This window comes from Lactuca virosa, chromosome 7, assembly GCF_052849685.1.
Source record: "Lactuca virosa cultivar CGN04683 chromosome 7, Lactuca_virosa_CGN04683_v6, whole genome shotgun sequence".
Taxonomy (NCBI): domain Eukaryota; kingdom Viridiplantae; phylum Streptophyta; class Magnoliopsida; order Asterales; family Asteraceae; genus Lactuca; species Lactuca virosa.
The window spans coordinates 168,292,627-168,317,199 of NC_136432.1; the positions used below are offsets into that span (position 1 = coordinate 168,292,627).

At 38.8% G+C, this 24,573-nt stretch overlaps 2 protein-coding genes and 1 pseudogene across 3 annotated transcripts; 2 read left to right on the plus strand and 1 right to left on the minus strand.

Annotated features, from left to right (window-relative positions):
* Positions 1-15,138: 15,138 nt before the first annotated feature.
* Positions 15,139-16,861, plus strand: LOC145123899 (Tetratricopeptide repeat (TPR)-like superfamily protein). The gene has a single exon (XM_079059086.1). The coding sequence runs from the start codon at positions 15,218-15,220 to the stop codon at positions 16,793-16,795; it is 1,578 nt and encodes a 525-aa protein (XP_078915212.1). The 5' UTR covers positions 15,139-15,217; the 3' UTR covers positions 16,796-16,861.
* A 293-nt stretch (positions 16,862-17,154) lies between these two features.
* On the plus strand, positions 17,155-18,577 carry LOC145127299 (uncharacterized; annotated as a pseudogene). Its single transcript, XR_013716436.1, has 4 exons — positions 17,155-17,886; positions 17,922-18,159; positions 18,251-18,378; positions 18,514-18,577. The product of XR_013716436.1 is annotated as an uncharacterized LOC145127299 (transcript).
* Positions 18,578-18,865: 288 nt separating this feature from the next.
* Positions 18,866-22,668, minus strand: LOC145123898 (ARM repeat superfamily protein). The gene is made up of 17 exons (XM_079059085.1): positions 22,443-22,668; positions 22,290-22,353; positions 21,869-21,977; positions 21,708-21,770; positions 21,523-21,626; positions 21,378-21,444; positions 21,210-21,281; positions 20,946-21,107; positions 20,796-20,869; positions 20,617-20,714; positions 20,413-20,523; positions 20,224-20,318; positions 20,010-20,147; positions 19,659-19,706; positions 19,449-19,563; positions 19,257-19,357; positions 18,866-19,167 (listed from the first exon to the last, which is right to left on the minus strand). The coding sequence occupies exons 1-17, from the start codon at positions 22,513-22,515 to the stop codon at positions 19,078-19,080; spliced, it is 1,584 nt and encodes a 527-aa protein (XP_078915211.1). The 5' UTR covers positions 22,516-22,668; the 3' UTR covers positions 18,866-19,077.
* Between the last annotated feature and the right edge of the window lie 1,905 nt (positions 22,669-24,573).

Genomic DNA, 24,573 nt, shown 5'->3' on the forward strand with positions numbered 1-24,573 from the left:
CAACTAACTTGAATTTTTCTCTTGTAGATGTCTAGTTCTGACAACTATTGTCTTCCTGAATCTTTTGGAAAAAGCTTTCCTCATGAAGATGATAATCCACGTGACGATCAAGGTGAAAGATCAATCCCTTCCTCGTGCGTTGGTGGAACTTCTCTTCCTCCACCTCCTCTAATAATTCTCCCTGACCCCACATGCTTGTCGAGTTGAAAAGTTCAAGATCCTTCAAGCCCTATTGGCAAGTAAACATGAAGATGGAAAGTCTGTATGTGCTCATGTCTTGGAGATGAAGTTGCATATTGACAGGCTGGGAATGTTGGGTGTCGTTGGCTCAAGGAATCTGGCTGTTGACTTGGTTCTTCAATCACTTCCTAAGTTATATAGCGGGTTCATTAAGGACTACTATATGGGAAACCACGACGTGACCCTTATTGATCTAACCTATTTGCTTATTGTTGCTGAATCAGCAGTTATTTGGAGCACTGGTCAAGCAAATTTGATTGGAAAATCTGCATCCCAAATTTCCATGGACCCTAACTCTAACGACCCAATTTTCAGAGTAAATTTTTCATTTTAGAATAAGCAAACATATTCCCATACATTAAGAAATCCAGTTATAATTGTTTTCAAAACATAAGTCAAATACAACTTTTATTCCAAACATCAGAGTATCCCATAAAATGTATGTGAGAGAGTGCACGTCGCGCCATCACGCCTTGCCCTTGCCCTTGGAATCTGAAGTACCTGAAACCATAAACAAACTTGTAAGCACGAAGCTTAGTGAGTTCCCCAGAGCATACCCCACACACAAACCACATAACATGCTAGCTATAAAAGCTACCTCTACCTCATAACACATATCAATTAGCTATAAAGCTACCTCTACCACATAATGCATATCAATTAGCTATAAAGCTACCTCTACCACATAATGCATGTGAATTGACTATAAAGCTATCTCTACCCTTAGCCACAAAAGCTATCTCTACCCTTAGCCATACAGGTTATCTCTACCTTTAGCCATACAGGCTATCTCTACCTTTAGCCCTGAAGGCTATCTCTACCACTAGCCATGAGGGCTATCTCTACAATTAGCCCTGAAGGCTATCTCTACCACATATCAATGCATAACAATGCCACACACCTCTACACATCAAGTATATCAACTATCATAAAATGGGCCGGCCTTGGTGCCTTATACCCATTGGTATGGTGAGAAGACTCACCTCGAATGCAGAAGCTTCCTGAAGAAATCCTTAGCTGCTGCCCCGCCCACTTCCTGAACCATCAATACCGATCAATATACCCAATTAGCAACTGGGTCCCATACCATAATTCTTAGTCCATGCATGGGAGTAAAATGACCATTTTACCCCTGGCCCAGTATGATCCAAAACTAAGGCCCAAATCTCAAAACAAAACCCAACACTAGGTAGGCTTTCCAAGCCCACTAGTGGTCTACTGATGGCCCAATTTGCTCAATTGGGCCCAATCCCTCTAATGGGCCTTACCCTAAGCCCAAACACATTCTTGGCCCAAAACATCTGACTCCTGATGGCCCACTAAGGCCCAAAGACCCAAAGTCCACTGCTTGGCCCAACCCGGGGCCCAAAACATCACAAGCCCATAACTGATGAGTATGTGGGGCGTACTCATATGTACGCTAAGCGTACTGGCTGAAGGTGGTGTACGCTGCGCGTACCTGCATGTACGCCGAGCATACTCCTCTGTTAAGCTACTTTCCCATTAAGTGCTTAATACTCGGGATTTCAACATTAAACTTCAGATCTAAGTCCATTAAGACGTCTTAAGGCATAAAGTTGGCAACTTTATGCCTTTGCATGCTCCATATGCTCCCAACGACCCATTAACACCTTTCCAAGGGTCTTGATCCATGCATGAGGTTAGAATACTCATCAAGATTGCATTTTTATGAAGTAGATAGACCAAAGGACCTCAGATCTACACTTCCTAAGCTCTGGAGTTGCTCAACTCCCAAGAGATAGTCTAAAGCTCATAAGAAACACCAAACAAGTCCTAATCTATATCTCAAGCTATAAGATAACAAGGTAGAAACTTTATACCTTCTGAGACTTTCAAATGAGCTGGAGAACCTGGATCCAAAAGCTCTTCCCTGATCAATGAGACTCCAAGATGATCACTCTTCTCCAAGAACACTAAGATGCACTCCAAGATGGCCTTACAAGCTCACACTCTCAGATTAAGGTTAGGGTTTTGAAGAGGGGATTAAAGGGTGAGAAGGAGGCTGGCCCTTGAGGGTGTAATGTTCTTTATACAGTGTCACACCCTAAAAATTAGGGTTTAGTAACTCTGGGCGTACGTTGGGTGTACTTCTCGTACGTTGGGCGTACGTCTCCAACACCCGTGACCATTTACTCCATCTACGTTGGGCGTACCCCAGCTTAAGTTGGGCGTACTCTCGAGCTGGCCACCTAGCATGCATGGGATCTGCTTGGCACTATTTTCCATTAAGGGCTAAAACTGACAATAACTTCAATGTGCCATAACTCCTACATTCTAAGTCCGTTTCCTACGAACTTTATATCCACGAAAAGGCGGAGGGAAGCCCTACGCTCCTATCCATGCCCCCAAGCCTAACACCTCCCGGATAAGACCGAGATCCCTAAAAGACCGAATCGCCCCTACCCTTTGTCTTTCGAGACCACAACCGAGTACTTTCGAAACAAGGTGTTACAACTCTCTCCCCCCCCCCCCACTTAAATTAGACTTCGACCTCGAAGTCATGCATCACCATCCCCGACATACCAGACTACCTGAGCAACACGGCCACAAACCCAGGAATACCCCAGTCTTCCCGAGGTAATCAAAACCAACCCTCGCAGGGTTCTAGAATCCGAAGATGAACGATTTCCTCGCAACCTGATCACATCCGCTCCATCTGAACCTAAAGCCTCGAGATGGTCTGTCTCCTTGACGGACTGCCCACATCGAATCATCCTTGAACTGACTCCACAAGAGACCGGCCTAGATAGAATACTTCCCACTCGTAATACCTTGAGGCTTCTTAAAGAACCAAAAGTCATCGATCAACTGTGACTACCAAATATCCCGTAATTTCGCACACAGATTCCAACTTACTGAAGTCACTCCTTCGCCCCTTGCTGTCACATGACTGCTTTCCTGAAGAACAATCGGGACCTTCCTGGTCCCAACTTGTCTGCCAACTATCCGTAACGTTCGACACCTTCCCAATTGGTGGGCCAGAGACACACGCTCAGCAGTCCCATCTGACCTCCGAAGGACACCTCATCTGACATTAACTGCCCTGGTATACTGCATTTGATGCCCTCGGCATCCTTATGCTCCCGAATTCCATCTCACGGAATCAAAATTCAGTACTGAATCTGCGCGAACCCCGATTCGGAGTCCTCTCCGAAACGGGTCGATACTCCGCCACTACCTCGAGATCCATTATGCATCATAATATCCGATTACCATTACCTAACCGGTAAATAGATACTCTTAGCCGATCCCCGAGATTACCAGTCTCGCACCCGGTCCAACCACCAGGTTCCAAGAGATCAAATATCAGGACCACCCAGTTGTAGCCCTCCTGAGTCACGTACCGCTTATCCACAAGATTCTGCAACTCAAGATCCAAACCATTGCTTCAACAGTCTCTACCAATTCCATTCCGAATTTCCATAACCATCCGGGCTCGCCCACAGATATCCAATCGAATAATCTTCTCCAATCCCGATTCCACCTAAACTGTGCATTCCCCGTGGCCTTGCGAACTGGTCTACCCTGGTCTAAGTCATCAGAACGAATTCATGAATGCTACAGCTACGCCCGTAGACTTAGAATACTTCCCGCACAAACATGATCACTGTCAAGCCCTATCACTCGTCAATCAATCCGAACGCATCTCAGCATTGAGCGCCCACGCGGTCTATCCTTCCAGCTAAACTCAAATATTGACTGGAACTCTACCTGGTTCCCTCCTCTAAATCCTGCCATATGGCGTCAAGAAGACGTGATTCCAACGTTGGGGAGTTTCCCAAACTCCCATCCCTCGATATCCTATATTCAATCGGCCCCTAAGGCCTCCTTTCCTCCCCCAATGGGGATGTGAAACGCATTCTCGTCTCACACTCGCTTCCATCCTGGATATCTGAATGATTCTCGCCCACTTAGATTCAACTAGGTCCGCTCGGCACGCGAGAATTGAAGGATTCCCCAAACCTTCTCCTGTCCCCATTGACAATTTGCTGACGGCCGGTGCCTAACAGAGCTAAAGCACCGCGAATAACCCTTCCAAACAACATGATTCCTGACAACTAGCTAGCACTTCTCGCATCCCAACAATGCCAATAACTCTAGCTGCTCGAACTAATATCGTCCTCGTGGCACCCGCCGTTTGGTCATCTGCAATCTCTACCTCAAGCGGGAACCCAGGTTCCCGACGCATCCCGGAACTTCTTGCTAAGCACAAGTGACACGAATGATCGGGTAGCACCCGAATCAAACAAGACATGTACCGACATCCCATTGACCGAAAAGGTCCTTATACAAACATAATGCCCACATAAGCCATACGAATAATAAAGAGTAGAGAATAATAGACACGTACCAGCCACAACGTCTAGCGCTGCCTGAGCCTCCTAGGTGGTCAACTGAAATGCACGGCTCTTCACCGCTAGAGCATCCGCCTTGGCAGGGCGTCCATCGGTAATCCTCATCGTAGCGGGTGCAGGCGCCACCACCGCTCCTCCTCCTCCCTGCAACCTCGGACAGTCGACCCGCTTGTCGGTCTGGTTGCAGTGAAAACAAATCAAGCCCTTCGTGGGGCAGTCCCTGCTCAAGTGGCCCTGCTGGCCACATGCATAGCATCCCGTGCCTGTGATACGACACGCTCCACCGTGCACCCTACTGCACTTGGCACACCGGCCCTGACCCTGCTGACCCCTGCTGGAAGTGTCTGAGGTCTTAGGCTTCTTAGCCTGACCCCCTGCTGCCTGCGTCTGCTCCAGCTTCCGCTTGGTGCGGAAGTCCAACTCCATTTCCCGTTCCCGGGCCTTCTCTACCATCTCATTCAGGGTTTTGCACCATGTAATGCTCACAAACTCCCGGATATCATCCCTCAGCATGGAATGATACCTCGTCCTCCGCATCTCCTCATCGGTAGCATACTGCGGGATCAACAAAGCTCGCTCTCGAAACTTAGCGGTGATCTCCGCCACAGTCTCGGTGGTCTGCTGTAAGTCATGAAACTCCCTCACAAGTCGTTGCACCTCAATGGCTGGTGCAAACTCCAAGTCGAATAGCCGAACAAACTTGGCCCAGTTCATCTCAGCCACATCGGCTGCTCCTACCTGACTCGTAACCTCGCCCCACCAATCTCGGGCCCTGTCTCTCAGCATACAAAAAGCGAATCCCACCTTTTCCGCATCCGGGAAAGAACTCGTGCGCTGGGCGTTCTCGATATCCGCCACCCAGCGTCAGCTAACAATGGGGTCCCTGGCCCCGAAAAACTCCGGCGCCCCACACGCCTTGAACTCCTGGAACGAGGGAGTTCGGGCCCCAATCTGGCCCGCATCAATCTCAGCCCTGAATGATCTGAGTCTCTCCTCCATGATCTCCATAATTCCCTCCTTGACCGTCCCAAAAATGACTGGGGTAGCGTCAAGGATGCCCCGGGTAACCTCAGATGTAATAAGCTCGCGCAACCTCTCATCAATCACATTGTTAGTGTCGCCTGATCCTGCCCCAGATCCAGATGTCGATCCTGACCGCCCTGCTCCAAATCGTGTCACCACCATGCTGAACTGAAATGTCATAAATCATAACGATCAGGATTTCCATATACGGGATCTTCCCACACCGGTCCTCCTTGAAGTTGTCAGATCTAACATTGGTTCGGGTACAGGCCCTGTCCTTTCAGTAGTACGGGCCCAATACTACCTTCCACACCTACCTGTATCTTTCCCCAATGCTCTACCTAATAACTCCAATTCGTCCCAAAACCAAACCATATCCCACAAACCACCGCATACATCAATCTCATGCGGTCCTAAGATTTGCTCTACTTATATCAATCAGACCAATCACAACAGGTTGCCTTTATGCATGCAAATTATACACAGAAAAGGATCAAATAGACTTTCGAATAAAAGATTCTACCCTAGGACCACAACCAGAAATGGAACAGGAAATAAGGCCAAATTAATCATTCTAAGGCTATAAGCTCCTAACCGTATATAATTTTAAAAGCATACACATAACAAGTTCCATACGATCATCAAAGCTCAAATATCAGAATAACATGGCTAGCACATTGGGGAACTACTTACTTGGCTCGGGTGATCACGCGTGTTGCACTCTCATCTTTTCCTTTCTTTCAAAAGCTTTTTATGTCATTTTTGAAAACAATTTTACCATTTCCTTAGTTTGAGTCCTGACATACCCGAGAGTATGCCCGAATCCCTCAAACCAAGGCTCTGATACCAACTTGTAACGACCCAATTTTCAGAGTAAATTTTTCATTTTAGAATAAGCAAACATATTCCCATACATTAAGAAATCCAGTTATAATTTTTTTCAAAACATAAGTCAAATACAACTTTTATTCCAAACATCAGAGTGTCCCATAAAATGTCTGTGAGAGAGTGCACGCCGCGCCATCACGCCTTGCCCTTGCCCTTGGAATCTGAAGTACCTGAAACCATAAAAAAACCTGTAAGCACGAAGCTTAGTGAGTTCCCCAGAGCATACTCCACACACAAACCACATAACATGCTAGCTATAAAAGCTACCTCCACCTCATAACACATATCAATTAGCTATAAAGCTACCTCTACCACATAATGCATATCAATTAGCTATAAAGCTACCTCTACCACATAATGCATGTCAATTAACTATAAATCTATCTCTACCCTTAGCCACAAAGGCTATCTCTACCCTTAGCCATACAGGCTATCTCTACCTTTAGCCCTGAAGGCTATCTCTACCACTAGCCCTGAGGGCTATCTCTACCATTAGCCATGAAGGCTATCTCTACCACATATCAATGCATAACAATGCCACACACCTCTACACGCAAGTATATCAACTATCATAAAATGGGCCGGCCTTGGTGCCTTAGACATATTAGTATGGTGAGAAGACTCACCTCGAATGCAGAAGCTTCCTGAAGAAATCCTTAGCTGCTGCCCCGCCCACTTCCTGAACCATCAATACCGATCAATATACCCAATTAGCAACTGGGTCCCATACCATAATTCTTAGTCTGTGCATGAAAGTAAAATGACCATTTTACCCCTGTCCCAGTATGATCCAAAACTAAGGCCTAAATCTCGAAACAAAACCCAACACTAGGTGAAACACTAGTGGTCCACTAATGGCCCAATTTGCTCAATTGGGCCCAATCCATCTAATGGGCCTTACCCTAAGCCCAAACACATTCATGGCCCAAAACATCCGACTCCTGATGGCCCACTAAGGCCCAAAGACCCAAAGTCCACTGCTTGGCCCAACCCAGGGCCCAAAACATCACAAGCCCATAACTGATGAGTACGCGGGGCGTACTCATATATACGCTAAGCGTACTGGCTAAAGGTGGTGTACATTGCACGTACATGCATGTACGCCCAGCGTACTCCTCTGTTAAGCTACTTTCCCATTAAGTGCTTAATACTTGGAATTTCAACATCAAACTTCAGATCTAAGTCCATTAAGACATCTTAAGGAATAAATTGGCAACTTTATGCCTTTGCATGCTCCATATGCTCCCAACAACCCATTAACACCTTTCCAAGGGTCTTGATCCATGCATGAGGTTAGAATACTCATCAAGATTGTATTTTTATGAAGTAGATAGACCAAAGGACCTCAGATCTACACTTCCTAAGCTCTGGAGTTGCTCAACTCCCAAGAGATAGTCCAAAGCTCATAAGATACACCAAACAAGCCCTAATCTAGATCTCAAGCTATAAGATACTGAGACTTTCAAATGAGCTGGAGAACTTGGATCCAAAAGCTCTTCCCTGATCAATGAGACTCCAAGATGATCACTCTTCTCCAAGAACACTAAGATGCACTCCAAGATGGCCTTACAAGCTCACACTCTCACAATTAGGGTGAGGGTTTCAAAGAGGGGATTAAAGGGTGAGAAGGAGGCCGACCCTTGAGGGTGTAATGTTCTTTATATAACGTCACACCCTAAAAATTAGGGTTTACTGACTCTGGGCGTACACTGGGCGTACGTCTCCAACACCCGCGGCCATTTACTCTATCTACACTGGGCGTACCCCAGCTTACGTTGGGCGTCTCGAGCTGGCCATCTAGCATGCATGGGATCTGCTTGGCACTAATTTCCATTAGGGGCTAAAATTGACAATAACTTCAATGTGCCATAACTCTTTCATTCTAAGTCCGTTTCCTATGAACTTTATATCCACGAAAAGGAGGCGGGAAGCCCTACGCTCCTATCCATGCCCCCAAGCCTAAAACCTCCCGGATAAGACCCGGGATCCCTAAAAGACCGAATCGGCCCTACCCTTTGGCTTCCGAGACCACAACCGAGTACTTTCGAAACAAGGTGTTACACTAAGAATGGCAAAGGTGATAGTCCAGAAATGATTTCTTCTCCTAAGGGAGAGAAATCGGCCATGGTCGAAAAGTTTAACCATAAGAGAAAGGCCAAGTATGAGATTGTTCCATGTGTCATTCCCAAGGAGTCCATATGTTTCTATTGCCAAGAGAAAGGGCATTGGATGCGAAGCTGCCGTATCTACCTGAAGAATCGCAAGGATGGTAAAGTCAAAATGTATGACTATACTTCAGGTAAGTCCACTATCTAACTCTATTAATTTCCTATTTATAGACTCTTAATACATGATGTGATAAGATTTCATTTTGATGTTTTGTACGATCGAAGAAAAGAAAGGAAGCTTAAAGGAAGAATGAGCTGAGTTTCGTCGTGAAGAGATGGATTTCGATTGCATGGTTCGATGATCAGATTTTTGAGCTGCTGCTTAGGAGTTATGATAGATTGCTTAGGAATATTTAGTAACATAGTTTTCATATAAATTTGCATTGTAAGGACAAGTTTTCCGCGTTTTTATATATAAAGAAAATTTTGTTTTTATTTTATTTATATTTCCTTGCAATGGCACTTGTGAAAATTGGTGTATATATATTTTTAGCAATATTGAAAATGGATTTGATTCTTAGTAATATCGTTTGTGGTAGTGTCAGAAATTTACCAAATAAGGAAAGATTCTCATCATCCAAGTTTCAATTGGACAGAAACTTGGAATCATACGACTTGTATTGTGTGATGAATGAGAATCTTTCATCTTTGGAAAATTAAGACCAAGTCCTTGTTCACAGGTAGATGTGAGTCAAGTGAAGGACTGAAGGATCTGGTACACATTGATGTGCACTGGTCAAGTCCGCCACAAAGAACGATAAGACTATCCATCATGATTTACTAAAAGTTTAGTAAATATGGTTATGCTTACAAGATTAAGTTTGTTTCTAAATCATTGAAAAGTTTCAATGTATAGCAGAACGAATAAGAAGAATCAATTAGGCAGAAAGATAAAAGTTTCTCTAATCTAAAACGAAAGGAGAGTACTTGAGTATCATGTTTTATGATCATCTTAGTGATTATGGAACCATGTCACAATTGATCCTCTAAGGACACCTTAGTACATTTGTATGGCTAAGAAGCGGAATCGGGAATTGTTGAAATGGTTGAATCAAAAAGGATGAGTCATACTTCGTTTCAAAATCAAGTCTTAGAGTCATACTCCAAGATTGCGCCTTGAGTGACATATCTAAAGTAGGTTTACAACACCTCATGAAATGTGGAGTAGAAATGTTTCTTACTCATACACATTTGAAATTGGTAGTTGTGATGTCTTGGATAAGACAAAGACCAACTAAGACCAATTATATGAAGTGTTTTTCTTGATAAGAACTCGTGCTAATTCTTGAATATTTGTTTGTCGAGGAATGTTCCTTAACAAGAGAATCTTATATGTCAATAGTTCAGTAGGAGTCTTAAAAGATCTTGAAAAGTTTCAAGAACTAATCAAGAATAAACCTATTGTTTATCACTAGCACACGACTTGAGGTTTGCAACCTATCGTGTTGACATATTCTTGTTTTTGTGCCCGTTACAATTAAGTTAACTATGCATGTGAGTTCTATGAGTTCTCATTTGATTGCATAAGGCAAAGCACATTGGTCAATGAAAGTACATTGATCGATAGGGGTGAGCTGCACAACAACTTGGAAGCAATGGTAGGCCATTGTGCTACTAGATGGCAAGAAATTAAGATTGAACAAGTTCAGTCCATATGAGTTTGGATTTTTCACAAACCTTATCTTGTGATTATGGTTATGACAAATTTACATGGATAAGAACGCATACACTATAAAACCTAAGTGGCAAAAGGTTTCTCTCCTTCATGAAAATGATTGTGAGGAAATACTTTCACTGGTAGATTTTAAGCAGATAGCAGTTGTGTTAATTGCGTTCTCAAATTCGATTATGATTACGGCATCTCTCTTCATAGTTCGAATTGTGAGAAATGGCAAATAGGATGAACATTCGGGACTTGCTGCTGTAAGTTCTGAAATAGTTTAGACATACATATGACCTATCTAAGGAAATGTGTATGAGTTTGAGAAGCCTAGATAGAGTCTTATCGAAGCATCTTGTATCAGAAGTCTGAACTTTGGTAAGAAAGTCAATAAGTATTGATTTCTAGAAGTCCAGCTGATTTCTGGGTACATGTCAAAACTAGTGGGAGCATAAGTGTTATGCTACTAAGGACATAATTATTGTGCTCGTGGGAGCATAATCATTATGATAGGTGTTGCGAGTTAGCAATGTTATTTACAGGAAACAAAGTTTTTATTTGCAAAGTTGCAGAGTTTGAAAAGTTGTTTTGCTATAGTAAGGGAGAGGAGACTTATAATTTATTTCGAATCTAAAAGTTTAGATTGAAATTTTAATCGAACTTAGTCATGTGCATATATGAATATCAGGTTGGAATGTTTCAACGTTGTAAATTCTATATATGGAAATATTATAGCAAGAGACTGGTAACGTATCATGTCTTTATGTAAGACACTATGAATCGTATCTTATACGCTTCGGGTATTGGATCGATTGATATGGTTTATGTAGTTGTTATGACTAATATGGATTATGTGGTTATGTGGATTGTGTGGGGTATGCTCTGGGGAACTCACTAAGCTTCGTGCTTACAATTTTGTTTATGGTTTCAGGAATCATCGGTTTGGAAAGGAAGGGTCCGACTTGATCGTAGCGCACACACTCGTGTTTTCCGCATTATGTGATTTTGGGACGTAACTCTGATAAATGTTTTAATTAAGCAATGTTTTTGAATGATTGGATGAAGTAGCATTCGTGTTTGACTATAATGAAAAATGAAATTTTTACCCTTGATTCTTGGGTCGTTACACATACCTACTCTCATTACGAACACATGACCAAAATCGCCTTCCAGGGTTGCAATCAGACTAGGATGTGACAATAACAAGACCATGTCTTCCACATGGGAAAATCGCCATTCTTGTGTGTGTTCTTGAGCTTGGTACACTATACAGATGAAGCCTTAGAGGAATATCAGGAAGAAGATGTCAATATATAAGTAAAAATTTAAACCTAAGCTATAATAATGAAAATGCTCTCATGTACAAGGCACATGGAGCAAGTTAATGGTGCATCAAAGGAGCATCCACACTAAGGGTTGTTTTTGTGCAAGGTTTGTTCCGTAGGGATCATCCATGCAAAAGAGGTTTCGTAGAGACTATTTTAGGAACAAACGGAAAAGCTTGAGAACCATTTGTGAAATTTTATCTATATTTTATGGTTAATTTTATACCCCAAATTGCTTATTATGCCCTCATGTGTGAGGATTTGACTGTGTATACCCTATGTTTGATTTTTTGTTGTGAGTGGGGATATATAGTACTACCTTCGTCCCATATTTATTGTTCACTTTTGATTTTTGAAGTATTTATTCTTCAACTTTGACCTTAAGTATTTTTGTTTTTGATATATAATACTTGATGCAAAATATATGAATGGATTGTGTTTCAAATGTTTTTTTATTGGTATAAATTTCATCAAGTAATTTATAACACAAATAAAAATATTTAAGGTCAAAATTGAATAATAAAAACTTGAAAAATCAAAAGTGAACAATAAATATAGGATGGACGGAGTAATATCTAGTAATAGTAGCACCGTGTGTACATGATGAATGAAATAATAATAGAATCCGGTATCCACAAGCAAGTTTCCTCGCTAAAGCTCTTTAAAGTTTGAACCAGTCTGTTGTCTGATAAATAGTTTTTGACCATAATAAGATGATTGAAGAAATTATTACTATTTTAGTGTATTTTCAAAAATATTTACCATATTGGTATTTCTTTTCATTTTTCTTTATTTTTCAGCTTTTCTTAATGTTTTTTTTTTAATTTTAAATATCTGATTTTTTTTACCTTTTCTCTTTTTTTTTACCTTTATACTCTTTTGTTATTTTTTTAAATAATAGTTTTTATTTCAAATTTTTCCCTTTTTTTACTGTTTTTTTAATAACAATTTTTTTTATCTTTTTTATTTTTATTTTTTTATATTATATATCCGTTTTTTATACAAACCTTTAACCATCAAATTTTAGCCATCATAAATTAAACATACAATATATTTGAATGTGCAAAAACTTCAACATTACACATACAATGTTTTTAAGTAAATAATAATAATAATAATAATAATAATAATAATAAACCTCATTGTTTGTTACAAAAAAAAAAAAAAAAAAAAAAAAAAAAAAAACCACAATTAAAAATTAAAAAAAAAAACCTCCAACATTGTTTATTACAAAAAGAAAAACATCACAATTAGCTTTTAACCTATACCAAATTCTTATCTATAAAATAATAATAATAATAATAATAATAATAATAATAAGAGAATATTCACAACAATACCATAAAAGAATATTGTCTTTTTAATTACATTGACTTAGACGGACATCGCTTTCGATTATGACCCAGTTATCTACAAAAAATATTATCGTTTTCGATTGTGGAATTTGTAGGTAACTGGGTCATAATCGAAAACGATGTTCGTCTAAGCCAAAATAATAAAAAGACAATATTTTTTATGGTATTGTTGTGGCTATTCTCTTGTTCTTTTTTTTCTATTTTTTTTACATGTAAGGATTTGGTACCGGTTCAAGTTCAAGATAATTGTGATGTTTTTCTTTTTGTAACAAACAATGTTGATGTTTTTTTTTTAATTGTCGTGTTTTTTTCGTAACAAACAATGTGGAGTTTTTTTACCTTAAAAACATTATATGTGTAATGTTGGAGTTTTTGCACCTTAAAGTATATTGTTTGTTTAATTTTTTATGGCTAAAATTTGATGGTCAAAGGTTTGTATAAGAAAAACAAATATTTAAAACAAAAAAATAAAAATAAAAATAATTAATTGTTATTAGAAAAACAATAAAAAAAAATTGAAATAAAAACTGTTATTTAAAAAAATAACAAAACAGTAAAAATGTAAAATAAAAGAGAAAAGAAAAAAATCGGATATTTAAAATAAAAACATTAAGAAAAACTGAAAATTAAAGAAAAATGAGAAAAAATACTAATATGATAAATATTTTTAAAAGTAGACAAAAGTGCAAAAATGTCCCTGTAGTATGATTTTTTGGGGGTTTTAGTCCAAACCACAACTTTTTTGGATTGATGGTCATTTTGAACTAGTTTCAAACTAAAAAGACTATTATATACCCTTAATGAATTTAATTTTTATTTTTCTTTCACATTTTAAAATTATTATTATTATTAAATATAAAATTGGGCCCACATGTCCTCTCACTCTCACACACACTCTCTCTCTCTCTCTCTCTCTCTCTCTCTCTCTCTCTCTCTCTCTCTCTCAATTACCCGTCTATTGTCGTTGTTGTATGATGGCCACCAAACACCGCCAAGGACCACCGCACAACCGTTGTTTCATCAACCAAACCCACCCAAACCTCCTTCCTTCTCCGTCTGTTACTACATTTTCCCCTCTTCCTCGCTGTGTGCTACTAGACAGAAGAAAAACAATAAAACGAGAGTTGTCACTTCTATCGCCAGCCGCCCATCGCCGCTAAACGCCACCGCTGTTGAGCTACAGACCATCGGAAGCAGACCACCGTCACCACCGGGTTGCTGTTGTTTTTTATCACCACCGACCCCTTCCCTCCTCTCCCTCTCATTCGTTACCGGCAGAAGAGAAACCGGGCAGCAAGGTCGCCATCCCACTACGGCCGCCGGGGCTCTTTCCTCCATAAAAAAATTTCGTCGTCACCGCTACTTTTTCCCTCCGTCGTACCCATCTACGTTCGCCTCCATCCTCATCGGACTCGTCAGAAACAGAAATGGAAGCAGCGAAGCTCCCATCATCGCCCACTGTCACTGCTACTGTGGAGCTTCGACACCATGACTGTTGTTGTGAATTCAGAACTCTACAACCACCACTCTTGCCGGTACCTGCCTTCCTTGCTTTCATTCGTTTGTAGCTGCCGAAAACCACCACCACCACCGTGAGGGTGGTGTTGCTATCGTGACCACCGAGAAACTCTCACCACCACCTGGAACACCCCCAGTCACCCTTAATGCAGGAGGTATTGATCAACCATCACTTTTTTTTGTTGATTGCTTCCATTGTTCTTATGTCAGCCGGGATCGAAGGAAATGGGTCTCGTATCCCATAATCGTGACTTGTAAAAGGGGGGGGGGGGGGGGAGGGGGGAGGGGGGAGAGAGAGAGAGAGAGAGAGGTGGGCCCCATAATTTTTATTAATAATACTTTAAATTAAATAGCAAAAACCATAAAAAAATGTATCAGAAGGGCATTTTAGTCTTTTCAGTTTTTTTGGGGACCAAAAGTGCAAGGATAGCTCAAAAAGACCATCAATCCAAAAAAGTCATGATTTTGATTAAAACCCTAAAAAAATGCATACACAATGACCATTTTTGCAATTGTATCTTAAAAGTATACTGAAATGATAAATACTATAAATCACCTTATTATCGTCTCATCTATCATAAACCATGAAAAAGACGATTATACCGTTAAAATAGCACAAACCCCAGGAAGAAAATCGAGAATTTGAAAAACACCCTTCCAGAAAATGCAAACAAGAATTCGGCCGCTGAAATGTCTCTGCTGTAGAAATTTTCAAATATTTTCCAAACCCAAAGCTCAAACTCTCGTCCAATTCAAGCATAATCAGTCTCTGGTTCTCATTCAGCAGGAATCAACGTCAAATTTTCGAACTTTTCATGATGAAACTCGTGAGATTCCAGAGTATTGCAGCCAAGGCAAACACGAATTTCTCCGATCACCGGTACCAAGTAAGGACGAATCCTCCGCCATGGATAGCAAAGCCCTCGAAGTCCAAACCCTTCTCAAGCAAATCAACGGGCAAAAGTCCGTGAACGAAATCGAACAAGCTCTCACTCTATTAGGGCTTTCGTTAAACGAGGATTTAGTGCTTAACGTTCTTCGCCGGCACCGTTCCGATTGGAAATCAGCTTATTTATTCTTTAACTGGGTATCTAACTCAAGCGGGTACTCACCCGGAACAGGTTCCTACAATGAAATCCTCGACATTTTAGGCCGAATGAAGCGTTTCAATGAAGTCACCCAACTGCTCGACGAAATGTCTAAGAGAAATAAGAGCCTAATCAATGAAAGAACGTACGGGATTGTAGTAAACAGGTACGCATCAGGACATATGATAGAGGAAGCTACCAATTTCTTCTACAAGAGAATCGAATTCGGTCTCCAACTCGATCTAATAGCTTTTCAAACTCTTCTACTCTCTCTATGTCGATACAAACACGTCGAAGCTGCAGAGTTTTTATTCCACTCCAAGAAAAACGAGTTTCAGTTTCATCACAACATTAAAACCATGAACATCATCCTCAACGGATGGTGTGTTTTGGGTAGCTTACGTGAAGCAAAAAGATTCTGGAACGACATCGTTACATCCAAACACAAACCAGATAAGTTCACATACTCCATCTTCATCAATTCTTTAACCAAATCAGGAAAGATAAGCACAGCAGTTAAGCTCTTCCAAGCCATGTGGGAAAAAGGTTGCACCCCGGATGTAACTATCTGCAACACCATCATCGACGGGTTGTGCTTCAAGAAACGAATCCCTCAAGCTCTTGAAATCTTCAAAGAAATGAACGAAAGAGAATGTTGCCCCAATGTTTCGACTTACAACTCTTTGATAAAACATATGTGTAAGATTGGGAGAATGGATAAGGTCGATGAGCTTTTGAGGGAGATGAAGGAGAAAGGAGGGGATTGTTCACCAAATGATAGGACGTATGGGTACTTGTTAAACTCTGCAAAAACAGTTGAACAAGTTGTGGGGATTAAAGAGGATATGGAGAGAAGTGGGGTGAAGATGATGAGTGATGGGTATAATTTGATGTTGAGGCTTTTTATGGGGTGGGGTGATGAAGAAAGGGTGACGTGGACATGGAGGGAGATGGAGAAGAGTGGGGTGGGGCCTGATCAGAGGTCGTATACTGTAATGGTGCATGGGCTTTATGAAAAGGGGAAGATGGAGGAAGCTTTGGTATATTATAATATGATGGTGTCGAAGGGAATGGTTTCGGAGCCAAGAACGAAGGTTTTAGTTCAAGCTATTAATATTAAGTTGAAAGAGGGAGGACTTGAAACCAAAGCATAGAGCTTCATTAGTGTATATCCGAATTGTGTTGCTTTTATTGATGAATGCAACAATATTTTGATTTTAGAGCAAGATTTAAATGCTTATTCTGAAGTAACTAGAGATGGAAGTGATTCGGAAGTTGTGTATTGTTAGTATTATGAGTTAATGCCATATATGTTATGTGAAGGTGTTCAAGAAAATCAACACAATCTCTATTCTTTTTGTAGAGATTGTCCAGACAGACATACTCATGATTTATACAACTCACAAGTATCTTTGAAAATGCTCCCTTTCTCAAAAACTCTTTTCTCCTTTATAAACTATGGGTTATTGTCACTGGAGCGCAACAATTTTTCGTATATTGGTTTAAATAGTCCATCGTGACTATTTTTTGCATTTGAGGGGCATGTACTTGTATTTTACCGTTTGAAAATGTCCTTTTACCCAATTTAGCAAGTATTCCTGCGTAGCGTAGTTACTTGCCAAGTAAGCAGGTTAGTGAATACATATAACCTAGACAAACTCACTAATGAGTCGACACACTTGCAGGAATAGGGTCAACCATCCACATCTCTTTGACCCTTTCTTCTTAACCTATACTTGCACGCTTTTTGTTGTGATGACCTTTTTTCTTCTTCATGTGAATATGCACATGGAGTGTTTGAATCATGGCTTCATCCATGCTGAGAAAATTTATAGGTACAAAGACCATCAAGTGCAACACGTGATAAGGGTTTCGATAAGGGTTTTAATTTCGCTCACAGGGTAGAGGAGATTCGGCAAGTGTACGCTTCTACCGGATCAACTCTTCTTTCTCCAAAATCACGATCTGTTGTTGTTAATTCAATAGAAATGGGTTCAATGAGCCCATTAGTGCTCGGTTCAACTCTATCGATGTCCCCTACGACATCTCCTATGTGGCAGAACAAGGGTTTCAATTGCCCCTTTATAATCCAACCTCCACCCTTTTTCTCTCATCGAATTTCAGCTTTGGAAAGAAGGAAGCTTTTCTTTTACAACAATGGCAGTCGATTGCGTAGGAGTTCAAATTGTTGATAATCTCAATCGGATGTTTCAGTTAACGAGTCATGATTTTAATGTTTCCTCTAATTACAAGCAATCGGTATCTGGTATCTGGTATCTGGCTTAAAACGCACCGGTCACGCTTGATTCCACCGCGGACCGTCGTCGTCTTCTTCCACCGACAGTCAAGGGACCTCTACTTCTTCGCAATCAGAGGAGAAACAACAGGATGCGCCGTTGACATCATCCAAGGCGTGTTTTCTAAGAGAAGGTGTAGCGCCAACAATCCTGCTGCTTCTTTACATAGATCTGGAAGGGAGAATCGTTCAAGCGATTGCAAGTGTTGCAAGAGAAGGTATGTGTACACATTTGAGCAAAAATCTATCCTATTTGTCTTTCGTACGCCTCATAATTCATAAATTAATATGTTTATTCTCTTCCGTTCTCAAGAAAATCGGATCAAAACGTGAAATAAGGAGAGTACCGGTCATCGGATCTAAGGTCACAAGTATACCGGCCGACAATTATTCATAGAAGAAATACGGCGAGAAGAAGATCGACGGATCAAATTATCCAAGGTAATTTACTAATTTATTACAGATTTCTTCAATTGAATGACAAATCGAAACCGAATACTAAAAAAATGAAATAATTAAAGCTTCTGATCTTCAAAGAGATTGATATTAATTCTTATTCCAATTTCAAATGTGCAGAGTATATTACAAGTGCAATACCGGAGAGTACCAACTTGCTCCTAAGGTAAGATGGCCCAAATGAAAAATTACAAGTGCAATACCGGAGAGTACCAACTTGCTCCTAAGGTAAGATGGCCCAAATGAAAAACTAGGGTAAACATTGTCACACCTACGTGGCAATGACCTGGACTTCTTTAATCCATATGGCAATGACGTGGAATTGACAAAGTGCAAGATAGGATGGTGTCACCGGAAGGCCCCCTTCAAATTTTAAAAAATGACCTTTTAACGTGCCTCAAATGCAAAAAATAGTCACGAGGGACCATTTAAACCAATATACTAAAATATACTAAAGTTTGTTGAACTATAGTGACAATAACCCGAAAACTATTTATTCACAATTAAACACATATATAAACAAGTACTGCATAGTAGACACTCACAAAGCACATAGTATCAAAACATTTCCTACTAGCATCAGAAAAACTTATCAAACTATTTAATCCTCCAAGTTTTGTTCGACTACAACATTTTGTGTCAGTGTCATACACAGTAAAAAGTTTTTTTGCAACATCAAGAAACCTAAAATCTGTCAGCTGTTGCCACCTCAGGTTGAGCTTCCCTTTGTCTTCCTTTCGCAAGATATGGGCCCTTTCTAATAGCCTCCACCAGCTGCAATAAAAAAAATATATATATAAAAACTCTATAAATAAAGTATGTCATAAATGACTACAAGTTGTACTTCTGAAAAGAAAACCAACCTTTTCGGCTGTCCCCGAAAGAGCTGGATCGTTCAGAAACTTTGATGATGATGAAAGAGCCTTATAGATCGCCTCAATACAATTATATCTAGCCTCCATGCCTTAAAAGTAAAATTCAATGAAATTAAAAATTAAAAAAAAAAAAAAAAAATCCAAATAAGTAATAAAAAGGACCCAATGAAAATTAATTACCTATTTTAGTTGTTTCTGTAAACGAATCTGTCAATATCTTTATTATCTCTTGTCTGGAACATATTTCCACTAGAAACCATGCTCTAGCAGCCAATCCTGATATCAATCTATAACCCTGAAAAATGCAAATTATATCCCCATTAATCAAATATTTTTTAAAAATAATTAAATTCTTGATATTTAAATAAAATAAAAATATAAAAATCTCACCGCAATACGAAATTCAGACTCGAGTTTGAGAATCGAAAGAACAAGTCCCTGATACATGAAACCAAGTACGAATACATTATTATTATTATTATTACTATTATAACCTTTGAAGTAATTTACATTTTTAGTCCCTAAGTGTATCTGAGTTTTGCAATTTTGGTCCCTAAAAGTTTTCTCTAGTAATTTTTTAACGTTTTCAGTCCCGGTTCCAAGAAAATGACTACTTTTGGGACCAAAATTGCAAAACTCAGTTGAACTCAAGGACCAATGTAGTCATTTTCATTGGAACAGGGACCAAAAATGTAATTTACTCTAATCTTATGGGCTGAATTGAAAAAAAAAAAAACTAACAGATGGAATAAGTTTTGGAGTGTTGGATGCTGTTTCATATATTAATCTTTTAAGGCTTTCTTCAGAATCCACATTCAGTAATTTGTTGTTTTCAGGGCGAGTTCCTCCCACAATATTCCCAAGAGAATGCAATGCAGCCTGTTTTTTTTAATCAAAAAGAAATTATTAAAAAAATAACACGAAGGGTAAAATCGTCATAATGGAAAAAGCTAACCAGTTGTTTTCCACGTCCATGCAGATCAAATGCAGCATTAACAACACGTCTAGCAGCAGATGTGTTTGATATCAACAAAACAGCCCCTTGTGTTGCTACAATCACATTTAGAAAATATAAATTAATACCATTAAATGAAATTTAAAAAAAATGATTTAAATGCTTATATAGATTTATCAAATTACTTACATGACCCTATTTGCCCCATTGCTTCAAGACCACATTCACATTCATCTACATCTTGACTATTATCCAACACTGAAAGCCTTTCATCAATGGCTGAAATCACAGCTGTTATACCTACATCAAAATAAAAAATTCTATAAATATAAATATCATAATTTCACACACACACATACACAAAGAGAAAATCATTTGAATTGAGAGAGATACTGGATTCATCTATAAACATGAGAACATTCTCTTTTGATAAAAGTCGTCCACTTATCATCATTGCCCTTGATCTCAACATCGATTCAGCAGCAGAATTTCTATAAGAAATAATATACAGTTAACAAAATTATAAAAAAAAAAAAAAATACTTCTATAGAAATTAAAAGCTTTTTTTTTACCTGATTATGGAAATAAGTAGCTGCAAAATATTGGTGCGTAGAACATATTCCATTCCATGTTGGACCTCAGCCAACTACATACATTAATGAAACAAGATTAAAATGGAATTTCAAGAGGTGATTAAAACAAGGGCATAATGGTAAATAAACCTCATAAAGGAGTTCCAAAACACTCAAGGTTGCAAGTGTATCATTAACATTGCGAACTTCTGCCTCTAAGAGGCCAAGAAGATTTGAGTTGTAAACTAAAGATGCAACTGCATTTGAAGTAGAAAATAGCTTCACTATCAATGCCAAAACCCGAACACGACCCTGAAAGGAAATATTTAAAATATGAGAGATGGAAATTATATAAGAACTTACATTTATAATAAATAGTTAAATACTAATAATAGTATTACAAATTTACAATACCAGTGATGAACATCTTGCAGCTAAATTTGTAATATCTGTAGCTTCATTGGGTGTAGCTGGGAATATGATTTCCTAAAAAATATTATAACCTTTAATAATAGAAAAAGAATATGAGATAAGAATTTTATTATAAGTTTATAATCAATAAATCAGAAAGATTAAACTCACAATCCCTTGTTGAGAGCATGCTAGATCCCTGATTGCATCTGTTGCAGCAACAGCTGCTTGTTCATCACTAGAGCAAAAAAGTAGATAAATAAGGATCTATAAGCAAAGTTTAAAAAAAATTGAAAATTTCAGAGTCTTATCTCACCCATCAACAAGACAATCAAGTAAAAGTGGATACACGCCATTTTCTTTGATTAGTGAAGTGGCTAAACCAGAAGTATCTTCAAGATTCTTCAAAAGGCTGGAGATCTGAGTATATAATGAAAATTTACAAACAGCATGAAATTTTGATTATATAGTGACAAGAATATGTTATGGAAAGTAATATACCGTTTTACATGACAAGGTCCTGACTCTCTGAGAGTGTGCTTGAAGGCCAACCAGAATGAAAGGCTAAACAAGAAGAGAAAGTAAATCAAGAATGTAAGAATTAAGATCTTAAGCCATATCATGAAAAATATGAACTACAGCAATATGAAAGAGAGACATACCATGAAATGTGGGATGAGGGAAGCTCCATATTTTGTTTTGAATATCTTTTCTAGACAATCAATCAGTGCATCCTCCAAACCAGGCACATCTCCTTTGGTTTGCAAAGCACTGCAATTGACATATATTCACTTTTCTTAAATTTCAAATAGTTAGATTCAACTAGGCAATAAGAAAATCTCAAAGACTAGCCCTACTTTACGTGGAATTTGCTCAAGTTCAACATGTAGAACCATGGATTTTATCAATTTTGGAATGAATGAGTAAATTACTAGCAGATGAAGTCAAAAAGTAAGCGTAAAATAAGATCAATCTGGAAGATTTTCATCGGAAAACAGACTTCATCCCCAAAACGCTACTTCATTTCACGGTAGAGAACAAAATAACAAGGATAAAAGCAGAAAAAACAGATAGAGACACTACTTGATGATCACCGGAAGAGGAAAAGAAGCGAGAAATTCCTTCACAGCAGCTTCTGACCGAGTACCTAAAAGTTACAACAACAAACCAAAAATCTTTTGAGAAACAATACGAACAGTTAATTAAGCAGAAAGCAAGAGTAATCTGTAAGCAAACCAGGATCAAACGAGAAGTCAGAAGCTGCTTGGAGCAGTTTCGAAGTATCAACGAAAGAGTATTCTTCCTCCATTGCTGTGAAATCAGTTGTAGTAAGAAACTAAAAGAATCGTAAATCGATCATAAACCCCTGTGTTGCCACTTTTCTTGCAAAATAATCCAAAAACCCACCGATTGATTCAATTTTCCTATTTGGGGCGAGAGGATCAGGATCCGGACCCGGCCTGTGGATAGGTGGCGTTTGGTTGTATAAAATGGTCCACGTGCTATGCCATTTTGTAGATTTCCTGATTTTAATGTCAAATCCCTCATACACACATTTTCAATTTCATGTATAGCTTCAAGTTTTCTTTATTTTTTAAAATAAGCTTGTGATACATTGTGTTGGTTTGTGGGCGATTGATGGTGTATAAGTGTAAACGGGATCCGACTTTGGCATAGGAGGAAGCATGCCCATAGATCAAGTTTATGAGTTTTTATATTAAAGCTAATTGAAAAAAGTCGAAGATAATAGCCTTCGAAGTTGTTGCTTTGCCTTTCAAGTTTTGATTTTGCGATGATAATTGTTTTCTTATGTTATTACATTTTGAAATTATGTTCAAAGTTGCCATGAATTCATTTCCATTTTCCATGTCTAAAGTAAATGTGATGCTTAATAATGTAAGCAATCGAATAATTTGAAGCTAGGATTTCGCAGGAAAATAGGAAAATAAGAAGCTTATGCTAGTGGATCAGTCTTACTACTTTCCTACAAATAATTCCATGTTAATGTATGAAGTTGAAAGAAACAAACTTGACACCCAAATTCAACGCTCATTTTGATGCTTCTTCTAACATTTATGTACGTATGTGCATGTTTAGGAAACAAAAATCATGATGATTGCTTCGATTTTCAAATGGTAATGGTTCGTGTCTACCTGACTTTTGATCGTTTCTGTAACTTATAAGAAATTTATATATTTTTAGGAAATTCTTCCTATGTTTGTACAACTTTTATTTATTATTTACTAGGTGATAACATGTGTACTACACGCATCTACGCATTTGTAAGGTAAAAAAAGAACTTTGAAACTTAATAGGAGTAATAATAATTACTAATGAATTTAATAGGTAGTTATGAAAAATGTTCATGTTTATTTTATTTTTATTAAATAAAGATATTTGCATATCAAAATCATAACATCACATCTTCCTTTGATTCCTAAATAGTATAAATGCAAGAAATATCAATGTAATGTATTTTTGTTTATTTGGTTCTTATGGCATGAAGGAATGTGAAACTACAATGAGTTCATGTTTCAACAATGAGCATGGTCATTAATGAGACCAGATTTAATTATAAAACTAAAAGATCTAAGGACCATAAATTTGCAAATCCTAGATTACAATGTTAGGTAAAATATGAAAGGTTGAAAACATGTGGCTATGCATGTGAAATAAAAGAATCAAATTCAAACTGAAAGTTGGAAAATAAGTGGTGCATTCAACATGTTCAAACTTGAAGTTGGTAGACTTTAAATTGGTTACAACTCTTTCTGTTTTCACATGGCAAACATTCACCTATATATATGCATGTATGTTTTGTATATTTGGTGTGCAAAAACTTGAGAGAACATCAAGTGTAGAGTGTCAAGTCAATTGTAATCTTGTGAGTTTTAATAAAATTCTCTAGTTGCAGCCCGTGGATGTAGGATTTGCACCGAATCCGAACCACGTAAAATCCTTGTGTTCTTCTTGCTTTATTTTCGTGAGTTTGTGTGTGTGTGATAGTGTGTTTCCGCTGCGTGTACCCGGTCCGGTTCCTAACAACTGGTATCAGAGCCAGATTAGCGAGGTTTGGAGGGTACAATCATTTTTTTTATCACGCACGAGTGTACCTGATTTGTATCTTGTTTGTCGTAATGGCTGAAGACAAGGTTGTAATCGAAAAGTTCAACGGTTCTGATTTTAGCTGGTGGAAAATGCAATTAGAAGCATTGCTATGTCAGAAAGATTTGGACATGGTACTCGGAGACAAACCGGAGAAAATGGAAAAAGCTTTTGAAGATGCGTGGAACTCAAAGGACAAGAAAGCCAAGGCGGTTATTACATTGTCGTTGACGAAGAGCGTTGCTTTCAACATCATGAATGA

Excerpts from the sequence above, each read along its gene's own strand:
- LOC145123899 (XM_079059086.1), top strand. The coding sequence starts at position 15,218 with ATGCAAACAAGAATTCGGCCGCTGAAATGTCTCTGCTGTAGAAATTTT.
- LOC145123898 (XM_079059085.1), bottom strand. The coding sequence starts at position 22,515 with ATGGAGGAAGAATACTCTTTCGTTGATACTTCGAAACTGCTCCAAGCA. Across the intron at positions 19,707-20,009 it reads CTCCAAAACTTATTCCATCT|GGACTTGTTCTTTCGATTCT; the intron begins GTTAGTTTTTTT and ends TTCATGTATCAG. Across the intron at positions 19,168-19,256 it reads TTTCGGGGACAGCCGAAAAG|CTGGTGGAGGCTATTAGAAA; the intron begins GTTGGTTTTCTT and ends TTTTTATTGCAG.